The sequence below is a fragment of the Carcharhinus amblyrhynchos genome, chromosome 2 (genome assembly GCF_965287045.1).
Source record: "Carcharhinus amblyrhynchos chromosome 2, sCarAmb.v2.hapA, whole genome shotgun sequence".
NCBI lineage: Eukaryota > Metazoa > Chordata > Chondrichthyes > Carcharhiniformes > Carcharhinidae > Carcharhinus > Carcharhinus amblyrhynchos.
This window is the reverse complement of record NC_137325.1, coordinates 10,266,385-10,283,180: the sequence shown is the minus strand read 5'-3', so window position 1 is coordinate 10,283,180 and position 16,796 is coordinate 10,266,385. Positions and strand designations below refer to the sequence as shown.

The following is a 16,796-nucleotide window of genomic DNA, read 5'->3' as shown; positions in this document are numbered from 1 at the left end:
TAAGCCGAACCGTGTACTAGCAATAATCACTATTGATTTTAAAGCTTTATTTAGTATTTGTCTGTGTGCCAGCAGTAGTGGGTGAAACGGCCCTTGCCACTTATTGAATCTTTCTATTAGTGGGTTTTTTTTTTAATACCCCCACCCCCCACCCCGCCCCCACCCCTGTTTTGTTGTCCGGTTGAAGATGTCTTGTCTTTCCTTTTCAGAAAACTGTGAAAAAGCGAGAATCATTTTTGTGCTGAGTTATGGGTGAATTCTTAGACTAGGTTGCATGTGGAGCTAATCTGATCATCAAGTCATTTGTACTTCCAACTGTCTCTCAGGGCTTTTCAAAGAGAAATAAAGATCGCATCTACTAAAACCCCTTTCTAGTTCCCAAATTTCTTCCACTTTTAAGGACTTGAAGCTAGGATGATCCAATCACTACATTTCGTACTTGACTGTGAAAGAAGTAGAGAGAAACAAGTTTTTTAAAGAAAAAGAGAACAGATAAGTAATTGGTTCCGAAAGCAAAGAAGAAACAGTCAATTTTCACTGCATCGCAATTAAAGAGCTTTTTATTACCAGAGGTTTAGTGAATTATTCTCTATTTTCAAGAAGGAATGAAAACTTTAATGGGGGAAAAATGTAAAAGGATTAAAAAAAAAGGTTATGCATTAATCCAGAAAATGATGTTTTAAAAATCCAGAATCCATACTTTTTTTCGTAAAGGGAATCTTTGCTGCTGCTAAGGGTTATGTACACATCTGGTGTATGCCACATGAACAGAAAGTGAATCACAGGAGTTTTGGTACTTACTTCCAATGCAAGATTTAAAGCTGTTCTGTATCAAACCATCTAAGCAATAAAATGATATACTTGAGCTTTTGTTTTCACTCTGCTTCGTCATTCCGTTTGTGCGTACATTTGTGTTCAGAAAGATTTGTAGAATAGAATCATAGAATCCCTACGGGGCAGCAGGAGGCAATTCAGCCCATCGAGTCTGCACTGACCACAATCCCACCCAGATCCCTATTCCCGTAACCCTTCATATTTACCCTGCTAATCCCCCTAACACTGGGGGTCAATTTAGCATGGCCAATCAAACTAACCCGGCACATCTTTGGACTGTGGGAGGAAACCGGAGCACCCGGAGGAAACCCACGCAGACATGGGGAGAATGTGCAAACTCCACACAGACAGTGACCCAATCCAGGAATTGAACTCGGATCTCTGGTGCTGTGAGGCAGCAGTGCTAACCACTGTGCCACCGCGCTGCACAGACCCCTTGCCTACCTGCTTGCTCTGTGGGGCGACCGTTGTGTCGTAACGGAGACATCCCGACTTCCCATACGTGGATCATTGTTTTTAAACCACCACCACATGGTTTAGGCTTTATGGGCTAGCGATTGGTCCCATGTGATGGCATTAAGGTTAATGTTTAATTATTGGCCACAAGTAGGCTTACTTTAACACTGCAATGTGGTTACTGTGGCGCCTGTTTGGGTACACTGAGGGAGAATTTAGCATGGCCAGTGCACCTAACCAGCACGTCTTTCGGACTGTGGGAGGAAACCGGAGCACCCGGAGGAAACCCAAGCAGACATGGGGAGAACATGCAGACTCCACACAGGCATTGACCCAAGCTGGGAATCGAACCTGGGTCCCTGGTGCTGTGAGGCGGCAGTGCTAACCACCTTTGACGCAAGGGTAGGTGGAAAGGCAGGTTGTGATGAGGAGACTGTGATTCTGCCACGGGATAGAGGTAGATTGGGTGACTGGGTGGAAACCCGGCAAATGGAGTTTTAATTAAAGACGCATTGTGAGAATGACATTTTGGCCTTTATTGCAAAGAGGTTGGAGTTTAAAAGTAGGGAAGTTTTGTTGCAATGGCTCGTCGTTTTACTGGCAGTACTCTGTCAGTGACATTTTATCGTGATATTATGGGTGGGAGTTTATAGCCTTGCCCGACCCGAGACCAGAAAATCCTGCCTGAGGTCACCGGACATTTCCATGGTCCTCCCCTCACCCACTCGGAATCCATGGCAGGTGGAGTGGTAGAATTCCAGTGTATGAGTACAGTCTATTGGAGTACCATGTTCAGCACATCCTTAGTGGCAAATGTTTTATATTTAAAAAATGCGAATGGGTGACCAGTGACTTTGATTTATTATTGTCACATGTATTAACGTACAGTGAAAAGTACTGTTTCTTGCGCGCTGTACAGACAAAGCAGACCATTCATAGAGAAGGAAAGGAGAGGGTGCAGAATGTAATGTTACAGTCATAGCTGGGGTGTAGAGAAAGACCAGCTTAATGCAAGGTAAGTCCATTCAAAAGTCTGATGGCAGCAGGGAAAAGGTCCTGGAGTCACATGTAGGCCAGACTGGGTAAGGATGGCAGATTTCCTTCCCTAAAGGACATTAATGTGTTTTTCCAACAATGGTTTCGAGGTCATCAGCAGATTCTTAATTCCAGATGTTTTTTATTGAATTCAATCTCCACCATGGCAGGATTTGAACTCAGGGCCCCAGTATATTAGGTGAGTTTTTGGATTAATAGTCTTAGCGATAATACCCACTCGGCCATCGCCTAGCTCAGTGAAGGTCATTCATTAAACAAGTTGTACTGAATTTGATGGTATTAGTGCTTGCATAGAAACAGCTTTGTACAACATGGACTGGGTTTGAAGTTTGTTACAAGGATCTGTGTTATTGTTTGTGTTATTCTGTTGTTTCACAGGATTTGAATGTTTCTGGATAAACCAGCATTTATTACCCATCTCTAATTGCCCCTGAACTGAGTGGTTTGCTGGAGCCAACTACATTGCCATGAGTCACATATAGGCCAGACCTGGTAAGGTTGGCAGATTTCCTTCCCTAAAGGACGTTAGTGAACCGGATGGGTTTTTAAACAATAATCAGTGATAATGTTATGGTCGCCGTTACCAATTTTTATTTCGAGATTTATTACTGAATTGAATTTAAATTCCACCAGCCACTGTGGGTGGGATTTGAACCTTTGACTTTAAGGCATTTGTTATGGCTTTTGGATTACTAATGCAGTGACATTATCTCGAATCCCTACAGTGCAGGAGGAAGCCATTTTGTCTATCAAACCTGCACCGACAACAATCCCACCCAGGCCCTATCCTCGTAATCCCCAGATATTTACTCTGCTCATCCCCCCGACACAAAGGTGCAATTTAGCATGGCCGATTAACCTAACCCTGGATCTTTGGAGTGTGGGAGGAAATCGGAGCACCCGGAGGAAACCCACGCAGACACAGTGAGAATGTGCAAACTCCGCTCAGACAGTGACCCAAGGCTGGAATTGAACCCAGATCCCTGGAGCTGTGAGGCAGCAGTGCTAACCACTGTGCCACCCATTACTTCAAAGCAACTTGGGTGTCCTTGTTCATGAGTCACTGACAGCTAACATGCAGGTGTAATGGGTAATTAAAAAGGCTAATGGTATGTTGGCCTTAATTGAAAGAGTTTGAACACAGGAGTTAAGATGTCTTGCTGCAATGGTACAGAGTCTTGGTGAGACCACACCTGGAGTATTGTTGGCAGAATTGGTTTGCTTAGCCATGGAAGGATATACTTGGCATAGAGGGAATACAATGAAGGTTCACCCAATGAATCCTGGGTTGGAGGAATTGTCCTGTGAGGAATGATTAAATAACCTGGATCTTAATTCTCTGGTTTACAGAAGAATGAGAGACAATCTCATTTAAAGATACTAAGTTCTTTCACTACTTTACCAGATAGATGCAGCAAGGATGGGTGGGATTCTCCCAAAAATGTGTCGAATTTGTGTAAAAACTGGAGTAAATCACACTCGTTTTTCCAGCGTAACTTTTAAAATGAATCTCCCACAATCTGTGTACTGCAGTGTGCATTAGCCTGAATCTCAAAAAAGTCTGTGGTTGGAGTCTATTCCTGCTGGAGAGGCCGGCAGCATTGCACTGAGTGAGCCATTGCGCATGCGCACACCTGACAGCACCGAGATTGGAGCATGTACAGTAGCCCCACACTGCTGGCCTTCCGATCACTGGCCTGTCCCACAACACCCCCCCTCCCCCCGCCACCCCCCGCCCAATGCTGGCTGTGCGACCCCCTCACCCATGGCATGATCGCTGACTCCCCAGATGTGGCCCGCCAGCCTTAAACCACCCCCCCCACACGCCTCGATCTCTCCCATATACCCACCCGCCCCCCCCACCAACACTGGCCACAACCTCAGAAGTTTCCTAATACAGGCAGTGCATTGTATCTAATACAGGCGATGGATTGTAGCCAGTACAAGCAGTGGATTGTATTGAGTACAGGCAGTGGGTTGTATCCAGTACAGGCGGTGGATTGTATCCAGTACAGGCGGTGAATTGTATCCAGTACAGGCGATGGATTGTATCCAGTACAGGCAGTGAATTGTATAGGGTACAGGCAGTGAATTGTAGCCAGTACAGGCAGTGGATTGTAGCCAGTACAGGTGGTGGATTGTATCCCGTACAGGCGATGGATTGTAGCCAGTACAGGCAGTGAATTGTATCCAGTACAGGCGATGGATTGTAGCCAGTACAGGCAGTGGATTGTATCCAGTACAGGCGGTGAATTGAATCCTTATGAACTTTCATTCAGCACTCCTTGCATTTAGAAACCATTTTTGAAAATTATGGTGCTCTATAACTGGACAGATGCACCACTCCCAAACCACAAAGGGAAGAACAGCTTTTACAGAACACTATTACAGTGAATCCTAACCATATAAACACCACCTACAACTAGCAAACCTTCCACTGGTACCACACAAGGCCTCAAACCATGTTTAAATCTGTCTGTGATATTCTATATAAAGTACCTCACATTCCAGCAACATTTTCTACTCAGTCAGTATTTTCACCCTCATTTCCATCTCTTCTCACCCAAATATTCCACTTCAGTTGGGCGATGTACTGTCCCTTCCAGTCTCTGAATTTTGAATATTATTTGTACCTTTCAGATTGTGGTAATGGCACAGTCATCATGTTGTCACTGTGAAGGACCTGCATTTATATAGCACCTTTCAGCACACAACGCAAACTCCTTATAGCCAATGGAAAACATTTGAAACATACAAGCCCTCCGCATACACAGGATCTACTCAAATGAGGAGGATCGCAACAGACATCTCCAGTCGCTGAAAAATGCCCTCATAACAACAGGATATGGCGCTGGACTCATCAATCAACAGTTCCGACACACCACAGTGACAAACTGCACCGACCTCCTCAGAAGACAGACACGGTGGACAGAGTACCCTTCATTGTCCACTACTTCCCCAGAGCAGAGAAACGATGACCTCTTCTCTGGAGTCTTCAACATATCATTGATGAAGACAAACATCTCGCCAGGACCATTCCCACAACCCCACTTCCTGCCTTCAAACAACCGCACAACCTCAAACAGACCATTGTCCCAGTTTCAGGTCCCCTGCCTGGTCCTGAGCACAAAAATCAAGGCTGACACTTTAGTGGAGTACTGAGGGAGTGCAGCACTCCTGCAGGTGGGATTATCTTCCAGTTTGGCCCTCTCAGGGATGCGTAAAGGATTCACAGCGCTGTCCTGAAGAAGAGTAGGGGAGTTATCGTTGGGATCCTGCCCAATATTTCTTGCTCACTCACCATGACAGACAAGTTGCCTGGTCATTATCACAAGGCTGTCTATCTGTGGGATCTTGCTGTGCATCAATGGCTACTGCATGTCCTACATTACAATAGTAAGTGCACTGCAAACATCCTTCATTGACGCAGTGGTTAGCATTGCTGCCTCCCAGCGCCAGGGACTTGGGTTCAACTCCCAGCTTGGGTCACCGTCTGTATAGAGTCTGCATGTTCTCCCCATGTCTGCATGGGTTTCCTCCCACAGTCCGAAAAATGAGCTGTTGTGTGCGTCAGCCATGCTAAATTTTCCCTTAGTGTATCCGGAATGTGGCGACTAGGGGAATTTCACAATGACTTAACTGCAGTGTTAATGTAAGCCTATTTGTGACATGAATAATTAAACTTTAAAAAGTGTTTTGAGCTTTGTTTTAGGTATCTTTGATAGACATGAAAGGTACTATATAAATACAAGTCACCCTTTCTCTCTTCTGTGGGTCTATGTGCATGTAGAGCATAGAAATTGGCCATTTATTCTAAACAGCCCATGTTGGTGTTGATCCTCTGTGGGAGTAATGTGTCTGCTCTGTTCCCGTAACCCTTTATCTGTTTTCCCTTCAACCATCGATTGAAACTATTCTTAAATGCCAGTGTGCTTTCTGCTTTCACCTCTCTCTCTCTCTCTCTCTCTGCAGTCTATATCCCTGTAGCACTCTGTGGAAAGAAAAGATCTCAGCCCTAATTCTCATGTCAGAACGTAACAATTATGTCCTGGGGTTAAGCTTCCAAATTACAGCTGTCTGCTGTGGAGTTGGCCACTGTTGTCCCAGGGCAGATTGTTCCACTTGAGTTAAGGTCTCCATCATGCTGTTGAACACATGCCACTGCTCCGCCACTAACTGGCTTTTCACTCCTTGTAACCAACCCATCATCACCCAGTGCCTGAATAGGCATTAGCGTACAAAGCTCCTTAAATAGCGTGGAGAATAATTGGTGGGCCCAAAGGAACGGTGGGTGGTTAGGATTGCAGACGTGCACACACGGCCTTTCATCAATTCAGAACTCTGCACATGAAAGGTGCAGGGAAAATGGAACAGCAGTGTGCGGTGTGGATTGTAACTCATCTCATCGGCCTATTGTTATGCCACGCACTCTGCAGAACGCCTAGCTCCAGGGATGATTTTGTAATGACACAGCGACCAGGCACCTTGTGTGTGTGAGACAGGTTTTCATGTGTGCGATAATGTGACTGCCAAAGCCATTTGGCTACGGTTCATTTTGAACATGGATGAAAAAAGTGTGAACTTCCAGGTAAGAGCTACTGGCAGCACAGTGGTTAGCACTGCTGCCTCACAGCACCAGAGACCTGCGTTCGATTCCTGACTTGGGTCACTGTCTGTGTGGAGTCTGTACTTTGTCTGCATGTGTTTCCTCTGGGTGGTCTGGTTTCCTCCCATGATCTGACAGACGTGCTGGTTAGGTGCATTGGCCATGCTAAGTTCTCCCTTGGTGTACCCGAACAGGCACTGGGAAGTCCACTGATGACCATGAAACCATCGTCCACTGTTGGAAAAACCCAACTGCTTCACTCATGTCTTTTGGAGAAGGAAATCTGCCGTTCTTACCCGGTCTGGCCTACATGTGCCTCCAGACCTACAGCAATGTGATTGGCTCTTAACTGTCCCCTCAAGGGCAATTAGGGATGAGCAATAAATATTGACCCAGTTGGTGATGCCCACATCCCATAAAACAATAAATTAAAAAAAACGTTCACAGTTAAAAGTTGTTGAGCTCAGTGTTGGGTCCAGAAGCTGCAATGTCCCTAATCGGATAAACTCTGTACATGACATCAGAGAACCATCTCATCCACTGCTACAGCTTTTCCTTAATCAATTTTGATCGTAAAAGTTTATTTATTAGTGTCACAAATTGGCTTATATTAACACTGCAATGAAGTTACTGTGAAATTTCCCTAGTTACCACACTCTGACGCCTTTTCGGGTCAATTCACCAAGCCGGCACATCTTTCAGAATATGGGAGGAAACCGCAGCACCTGGAGGAAACCCACACAGATACGGGGAGAATGTGCAGACTCCACACAATGATGCAAGGCAGGAATTGAACCCGGCTCCCTGACACCATGAAGCAGCAGTGCTAACTACTGTGTCACCTGTTTTAAATGTGGTGTCTCACACACGATGCTACACATAGAGAGGGAAGGTGCAGATGAGAAAACAGCCTTATGGTTAAAAATAACAATTATTTCAGTTTCCTTTGTAGCAGGTTTGTAGCTTCTTAGCTGAATTAATGCTTTGGCCTGAATGGAGGAATTGTAATCCAAAGGATTCTCAGTGAGCTTATGAGGCTGCTCGCAGTTGAATTTCCAAGTCAGAAAGCTGGTGAATTTGAAGATGGAAAAGCTTGGGAGTGGAGTCTTCTCCTATTTTCAATGTATAGTTGTTTGACCAGGATTGAGTGGTTGTGTAATGTTTAAGATGGTTTCTGTCATATTTCTGATCAGAAGATCCTGTGGTGTTTTTGTTTAAAATAGCAAGTAGTAAATGACTGTCTTACCAAGTTTGTGACTTTGTTGTAACTAAAGGGCAGCACGGTGGCACAGTGGATAGCACTGCTGCCTCACAGCGCCAGGGACCCAGGCTCGATTCCAGGTTTGGGTCACTCTCTGTGCAGAATTTGCACATTCTCCCCGTGTCTGCGTGGGTTTCCTCTGGGTGCTCTGGTTTCCTCCCACAGTCCAAAGCTGTGCAGTTAGGTGGATTGACCATGCTAAATTGCTCCTTAGTATCAGTGGGACTAGCAGGGTAAATATGTGGGGTTACAGGGATAGGGCCTGGGTGGATTGTTGTCAGGTGGGCTGAATGGCCTTATTCTGCACTGTAGTGATTCTATTATTCCAAATCATCTTGCTTTTTTGGTCAAAAGAACAGTAGTAAAACCCTCCAGTGTGGTACAGAAGGGACTTGCACAACTTGTAAATGATCTTCAGGAATAAATTAAAAGCTGCAGCAGTAATGAGAATTACATAATACCCACTAATCAAAGTGAGTTCTTTTTGGAATAGGTTGCCATCTAGTGCAACTAATTGCAGCTTCATTGCATGGTTGCAATTAAGCACAAACTGAGAAAGGACAAATGTGTAGGGCAAACTAAAATGTATTTCAAAATTCCTCAGTCAAAAATTCCAGAAGGCAGGCCGAAGACGTGCTTTGAAAAATAATTGTTTGTTTCTTTATCTAACAACCTGATATTTCTCGTTCCCCCAATGCCCCATGAGGGACCTCGCCTCAATTCTGGCCTCGGGTGACTGACTGCCTGTGTGGCGTTTGCACACTCTCCCACAGTTCAAAGATGTGCAGTTTAAGTTGATTGGCCTCCCTTAGTGTCAGGGAGATTAATTAGCAGGGTTAAAAACGTAGGGTAAAAAGGATAGGACCTGGATGGGATTGTTGTCAAAGGGCCAAATGGCCTCTTGCTGCAGTGTAGCGATTCTATGAAAACACATGCATCTTTCCTCCATTTTGTGATGTTCCTGGACTTTGCATTCCCATGTTGGATGACACAATGGGGATTTTGTTTGCAAAGGAAAATTCTGTGCTTGTATACCAAGGTATTACATTGATAGGTGCACAAGCAGATCTTGCATGTAGTCTGCAGTTGTAATTAGAAGACGATGGAAAATTGGGAGTGTTGAGTTGCCCAGTAGCGCTTTTGTCTTTGGGACAGACACTGAAGTACATAAGTGACAGTGCAGTACTGAAGAGAATTGCTCTCTTCAGGAGGTATCCTTTCTCAGATAGTTAAACCTGTTCCTCAAGTGGATGCGAGAGAGTTCAAGTCACTTTTGACACAAAAAAGGGATTTCCATGGATTAACTTCTGTCATTGTGTTGTGTAACTTAGTTGTCATACTTCATTACAGGATCTGCACACCATGTGCTACTGATGGAAGTACTTTAGATATACAGGCTACAACACCAGGGATATACTGCTAAGGCCCCATTTGGAATATTGAGAGCAATTTTGGGCTTCATATCTAACGAAGGAGATGGTCCAGAGGAGGTTCATGAGAATGATCCCGGGAATGAAAAACTTGTCGTCTGAAGAATGTTTGAGGACTGTGGCTCTCTACTCAATGGACTTTAGAAAAATGAAGGCAGATGAGCGGGGCGATCTCATTGAAACTTACAGAATACTGAAAGACCTGGACAGAGTGAACATGGGGAAGACATTTCCATTAGCAGGATAGACTAGGATCTGAGGGCACAGCTTCAGAATAAAGGGACAACCCTTTGAGAACCAAAATGAGGAGGAATTTCTTCAGCCAGAGTGTGGTGAATATGTAGAATTCATTGCCACAGAATGTTGTGGAGGCCAGGTCATTGAGTGTATATTGTGTAGATAGGTTTTTGATTGGTAAGGGGATCAAATGTTACAGAGAAAAGGCAGGAGAATGGGGTCGCGAAACATCTCAGCAACGGTCGAATGGTGGAGCAGACTCGGGCCAAATGCTGCTCCTGTGTCTTATGGTCTTATGTTGAAATGTACCACATAAATCAAATTCTTACAGGGCTCACAGATATATGTTGCCCATTTAAAAAAACATACATAATATCCTTAGAGTTTAATACTTTTATTTTTTAAACAGTCAAGAAGTTGTAGAGGTTGAACATGAGTTTTCTTGTAGTATTACAGGTAAAATGAAACCTTTTAGAATGCTGTGCCCTTCTACACAACCAGAAACTGATCAAATGCATTGAAATCTCCACAGTTCTCACACCAGTTAAATACAGACACCTCAAATGTTATTTAACTATTTGATAGTGCGGCCTTAAACACAAATACAAAATGTCACTTGGCCCTCCAGCCGACTCAAACATTCATTGCAGGGGGAATAATTACATCATGGCTATCAGTGATGTGTTCATCTGAACAGCCAGATGCCACTCCATGGTATAATACTTGCATTCCCTTAAACCAGCACATTTTCCAATGATCCAAGAGGCACTGCGCTTACTAAATAACTGGTGTCGTGTAGGGGTGAAACCATAAGCAGGCAGAGATGAGACTGGCTCATTGCCCTTTGGGGGTGCCAACACCTACAATGGTTGTCTCCCTAAGCTAGGGTAGAGTGAAGGATCAGGGTGGGCAATGAGTAAAACCGAAGCTTTACCTAATGTAATTTTTTAAAAGCCATCTTCTTGGCCTTTTGGCGAAGGTGAAGCCTGGGACAGGATGCAATGCCTCATCCTGTCAGCTTGGATCTCATTTGTCCCTCACATGGGAACCATGATTGCACCTAAATTGAATTGGCTCTTTGATTAGAAATGAAGTAGCAAAAGATACCAAAAATAAAATCTTCCATATGTTCACAGTTGCTAAATTCCCCCACTCCTGTCTCATTACAAGCGTTTACAATTATTCAGTTAGAATTTGATTGGGATGCCCACTTGACAGATTTTTTTGTAAGGGGGTCGAGAGTCTTTGGAACTCTTTTTTTTCATCCAATTCTTGAAATAATTTTAAGGCACAGCTAGGTAAGATTCTTGATAAGAATGAAAAGTTACTGGGGTGGGAGTGAGTCACGGCAGACTAGCCATGATCTTATTGAAACGTGGAACCAGCTTGAGGGGCCAACTCCTAATTTGCAGCCTTGATTTTTGATTTCATATTCTAACTGTTCTGAGAGTTGCAGCCAAGTTAACCTATGCTGTCAAAGTGTGTGACATGCACCGACTTACCCAGCAACCATTAACTACACTGATACTTCTTTAAAGCTCGAACAGTTTCACAAATGTTCACATTTTAATTCAAGATACAGATTACACATGCACTGTCATGTCTGTGTACTGTCACATTGCAAATTTACTGCATTTAAGTGAAATGTTTCCCTGCTGAGCAACTAAGAGTGTTTTCCCTCATATTTGTGTTCCAAACTAAAACAGAACATTGCAAGCCACAAACTCCCAACCAACCAGTTTCATGGTGATTGCAAATCAATATGGCATTTATATGCCCTTTCTGATCACCTCAGGACTTCCCAAAGTGCTTTGCAGCTAAGTAAATAAATCAAATAGAATTGCTGCCAATTTGTGCATAGCAAGCTCCCACCAAAAGAAATGCAATAAGATAATCTGGCTGAGTTTATTAAGGGATAAATATTGCAGGGGTCACGCGAGCCAAGAATGGGAGAAGTGTCGGAGAAAACGTCAACCAATTGCTCCCTAAATTGCTCGTATTTGCAGTATCTTGGTTCACCGATGGTGCACTGCCATTTGAGAATTGACTCAGTGTACTATCCTGATAGATAGAAGCAAGACGCTCTGATAGTTACTGCAGCTCCATTTCTCTCTCACTCTCATACATGATGATGATGCAAGCAGTCAGCAAGGGCTCTATAATCCAATCTTGTAAATTTTTCCAAGGATGGCAGAAGGCAAATACTTCTCAATCATCAGTAATCGCTTCCCCATTTGAAGTAAAAGCACCAATAATTTTATTTGGCATTCCTTTTTACATTTCATGGGTGCTAGCAGATTATCGGTCAATTTAAAAAAAACATCATCCCTTTAACCATATTTTGGCATTGCCTTGCATTTCAGCAACTTGTAACTGTTGCCCTGTTGGCTCCAGCTTGCTGCTTTCCACCATCTGTACATCATTTTAGCCATTAGTCGCATTCCTTTTTAGAGTGAATCTGTTCACTTTCAAATAAAGGCAAGTGTTGATAGCGGTAATATTTCCACAGGCTACATGTAAGAGTTGGTTCAGATTGCTTTAAGTCACCATGGTTCCAGTATCAATTATATACAAAGGTATACAGCTATATTTGCCTGGGAGGCAGTATAAATAATCAAGGATGGCCAACTAAAACTAGGGAGGTAAGGGGAGAAAAATATTAACATTATTGGGTGAAAATATGAATAGAACCATAGAATTCCTACTGTACAGAATGGGACCATTCAGCTTAGAGGCTACATTGACTCTCCAAAAGAGCATCTTACCCAATCCCATCGCCAAACATATTCCCGTGCATTTACATGTCTAATCCACCTAACCTACACATCTTTGGACACCAAGGGGCAATTTACCATGGCCAATCCAACAGCCTGCATATCTTTGGACAGCGGGAGGAAAAGAGGGTACCTGGAGGAAATCCATGCATATGACATGGGGAGACAGTCACCCAAGACTGGAATCAAACCTAGGTCCTTGGCACCGAGAGGCAGCAGTGTTAAGCACTGTGCCACTGTGCATTGAAGCACTGATGCAGAGTACAAGGACAAAATCTCCAAGTATTAACAGTCAGAATCTACAAATTAATCTATGTTGGCACAAGACTGGAAACGCTTGGATGGGATTTGTGTTTTCCATGACAACCATCATAATCCTTGAAAAATGAACAAGCCACAGTAATATTGGAACACTTACATTTGGAATGAATTCAAACATCAAGGCACAGGGCTCTTAAAAGAAACAATGTCTAAGTTGTGTTGTGAAGTCTTCTTTAGTTTTAGCCAGTCTTGACATCGCATTCCGTAAGCAAGGCAGCTTCACATTCACACAGAGGACTGTAATTTCAATATTTTTAAAGTTGAAGGACACTTAAAAATAAGCCAGGACTGCAAAAATTTGAAATTTTGATAACATTGGCAGCTGAGGCAAAAAAGTGGTTGGCTTTCAAGTGACAGTATCCATTGGGATTTTCTGATGTTGTATTGAGTTTCCTAAAACTTAGCCAGCTTCGTGACTGTTGGCATTCTGCAGTCGAGGAAGTTACTTGCTGTTTTGAAATAGATATACCAGGACAATTCCATGGTCAGTCTTTTTCTACCTTAACGCATCTGACACACTGATGGAAGAAGACATGCAATCTCCTTGCGTTGGGCAATGGGTCTGTACTTGGAGTTTAGAAGGATGAAAAGGGGATCTAAATGAAACTTACAGGATACTGGATAGAGTGGACGTGGAGAGGATGTTTCTACTAGTAGGAAAAACTAGAACCAGAAGACACAACCTCTGCTTTAAAACAGAGATGAGGAGGAATTTCTTCATTCAGAGAGTGGTGAATCTGTGGAACCCTTTGCTGCAGAAGGCTGCGGAGACCAGGTTATTAATTGTCTTAAGAAAGAGATAGATAGGTTCTTGATTAATAAGGGAATCAGGGGTTATGGGGAAAAGACAGGAGAATGAGGATGAGAAAAATATCAGCTATGATTGAATGGTGGAGCAGACTCGATGGGCCGAGTTGCCTAATTCTGCTCCTATGTCTTGTGGTCTTATTAGCCTTTCAGAACCAGAAATGAACTTAACACACGAGAAGAATCTTAAAATCCAGCACACACACAGCTTTAGTGTGAACGAGAATCTAGAAAAAAAATTCAATAAATGAGGGATGAATTACAAAACTCCCAAAACAGAACAAAAAGTGATTCGATGAAACATACAATTATGATAAGAGGCTTCTCATTTTCCATTCTTCTGTGCCCCAGACAGGTGGGATACGAAAGTTTCCAGCTGTATTTTATTTAAAATCATGATTACACTTTCAAAGTTCAAAAATATAACAGCAAGGTTACTAACAGCCACAGGAGGAGTGTAATTTAACTCCCTGAATGGAAATGAGACTGTCTGATTACAAAGACGCCAACTCAGCAAAGCAGCTATGACTTTCAGCAATAAAAAATAGAGGTGAACAAAATGTCATTTCAAAGAGTATTCTTTTTTGTTGTTAGGCAGAGGGAAGAGGATGATAACTGTGGCGTCGCAGACTGACTTTATTCATCAGGGGTGCAAATGAGGGTCGTAGGAAAAAGAGGTCACCCTCTCCGAACAAAAAAGTGTAGACACAGAGTAAAATGTCTAACATGGCACTGGAATCTCCCTCTGCTTATATACCCCATTCTCTCCTGTCTCCCCCTGCACAAGAGTGGAAGGCAACTGAAAAGTATATTCAAAACAAAAAGTCAAAGGAAAAAAAATAGTAACTCAGTTTGTTTACTTTAATGTCTTCTCATCCATCTCTTTCCAGGTAATCTTTGAAATTGAAAACATCTTAATGCCTACGTGAGTTTTTGAAACTCTGTCCAGGTACATTTTGCCAAATGGTCTCCGATTAGTGAGAAAATAATCCATTTTGAAAGCTACCTCTGATTAGGCCACCCCCGGCACTCAAAACCAAAATATCCATTAAATTCTGAGTCCACGTCAGCAATGTACAAAATTATTCTCATTCGGATAGTTATCTGACTCTAGAAAACACACGTCACAATCTTGTTTGGTTTCCTGAGATATCAGATGAACACATACACACACATTTTCACTGTGATATTATAATGGCCAAGCAAAAACTTCAGTCTTGTGCACTGGTTTCTTTTTTTTTTACCCGAACCGTATTAACTATACACACAGCTTCACAACATACACCCTAGAAGCATTCAGGAGAAAATAAAGGCTGATGTAACGATTCCGTGTATGTACTAATTCCGTGCAATATCATTCCAGATTTCAATCCAAAAATAATGACATCCCAATGTGCGTATGTCAAATAGTGTGTGCAGGGAGATAACAATCCTTAAAATTGCATCTTAAGGGAGAGTAAAAGGCCAGAAGTCTCCCCATCAGAATTCATTCCTTGTACCCATTGCAAAAATATACATAAGCCAAAAACAATTCTCGTAGAATCATTCACATTAAGTTGTCAAAATACTGACTAGCTGCAGTTTTTCTTTTTAAACAAAAGCTTAAAATATATTGAAATGGCAAAAACAGCAACTCTGTACAGCCAAGTGCATTTTGATGAAAAGCTCTTGTTCAAAAAAATAAATGTATTGTTAAAATGGTTCTACCGTTCAGTCCCATTGATTTTTTTTTTCCTCGTTACTATGTTTAGATGGTATCTCTGCATTATCCCCACTGTTAAACAAAAATGGACAGATTAAACACTGAAGGTTTAAAAACTGAGGTTACTACTCGTCCGATCCCACAGTTCTCTTCGCTCGCTTACGGGGCGACCTCCTCGGGGAAGTTTTGTCTGCAAAGAAATAAAGTTAACCCACAATTAGAAAGGCTACACTTTCCAGAATGCAGAGTGACTCAAGAACTTGAGACAAGTATAAAAACTATTTCAAATAATGCAATTTGTAGCATCGTGGCATCCACAACTCTATCGGACAAACTCAGACTATTATTTTCAATATATGAGGTAATAAATTAGAGCAATTAGCCATTGCCCACAAAGCACCATAGGCATCGTGCTTCATTAGATAGAGGCAATAGGTTATATAGCTTGAGAGGCAGCACTCCACAAGTGTGGGGCAAGGAGAGGAGACAGGTCTCCAAGAACTACCACAGCTGTCGAAGGAATTGAATTCTTGCCATTTATGCCAGTCTACTTCACGCTCTGGCCATTGAAGCCTACTGACCTTCCACCTATCACGTTTTTAAACGAGAGCTAAATCCAACTGTAACTGTTTTGTTCTTTTCAGGCTCAAGGTAGTGTTAAGAAAGAGGTCAGGCAAACACTCTCTGCCTCTAGCTAATAACACTCCAAGCTAGCAGGAAGTATTCAGCAGTGCGGCAATTGTTGCCTTCCCTCGTGGGCCTGCACAGTCACACGGCGGAGATAAAGAATGGAAGTGTTTCATTTGCATCTGATGCAGGAACCTGCTCTGGGTAGAATGGCAGCATCAGAACTTCCAAACCAAATTGGGATTAAACATCGGAGATCAGTGTTACCAAAAAGATGTTTGCGTGGTCTTGTGTGAGTAACACACATTTTTCCATTCATTCATATTAAAATGTATTTCACATTGATAAACACAATTAGATATTTAGAAATAAACGTCTGGAGCTATGCCAATAAGTTGGCGAAATACAGAAACCCAACTTCTTTCACCACAAAAGCTTGTTAGTAGAAAAATGTCAAATGTCTACAGTCAAATATCATGAACCCGGGAACAGCTTTCTGGCTTTTCAGCTTTTCACAGCTGGAAGATCAAAAGAAAAAAAAAATCAATCATTCTCTAGGAGCTGAAATTTGACTGTCATAATTAAGGTTACAATACTGGATTGTGGTACTCAATGACCATGTTAAACCCACAGTATTTATTTAGTGCCATTTCGACTTGCTTTTCATTTTGTGAAGGTAGGTCCC

General features: G+C 42.7%; 1 protein-coding gene across 4 annotated transcripts in view; it reads right to left on the bottom strand.

Annotated features, from left to right (window-relative positions):
* Positions 1-10,258: 10,258 nt before the first annotated feature.
* ssr1 (signal sequence receptor, alpha) overlaps positions 10,259-16,796 on the bottom strand; it is a 31,457-nt gene continuing 24,919 nt past the window's right edge. For all 4 annotated transcript variants that reach the window (XM_080201971.1, XM_080201984.1, XM_080201978.1 and 1 more), the window contains one exon: positions 10,259-15,674. In XM_080201971.1, the coding sequence (XP_080058097.1) occupies positions 15,610-15,674 (65 nt within the window). In that variant the 3' untranslated portion in view covers positions 10,259-15,609. The remainder of the gene's footprint in view (positions 15,675-16,796) is intronic.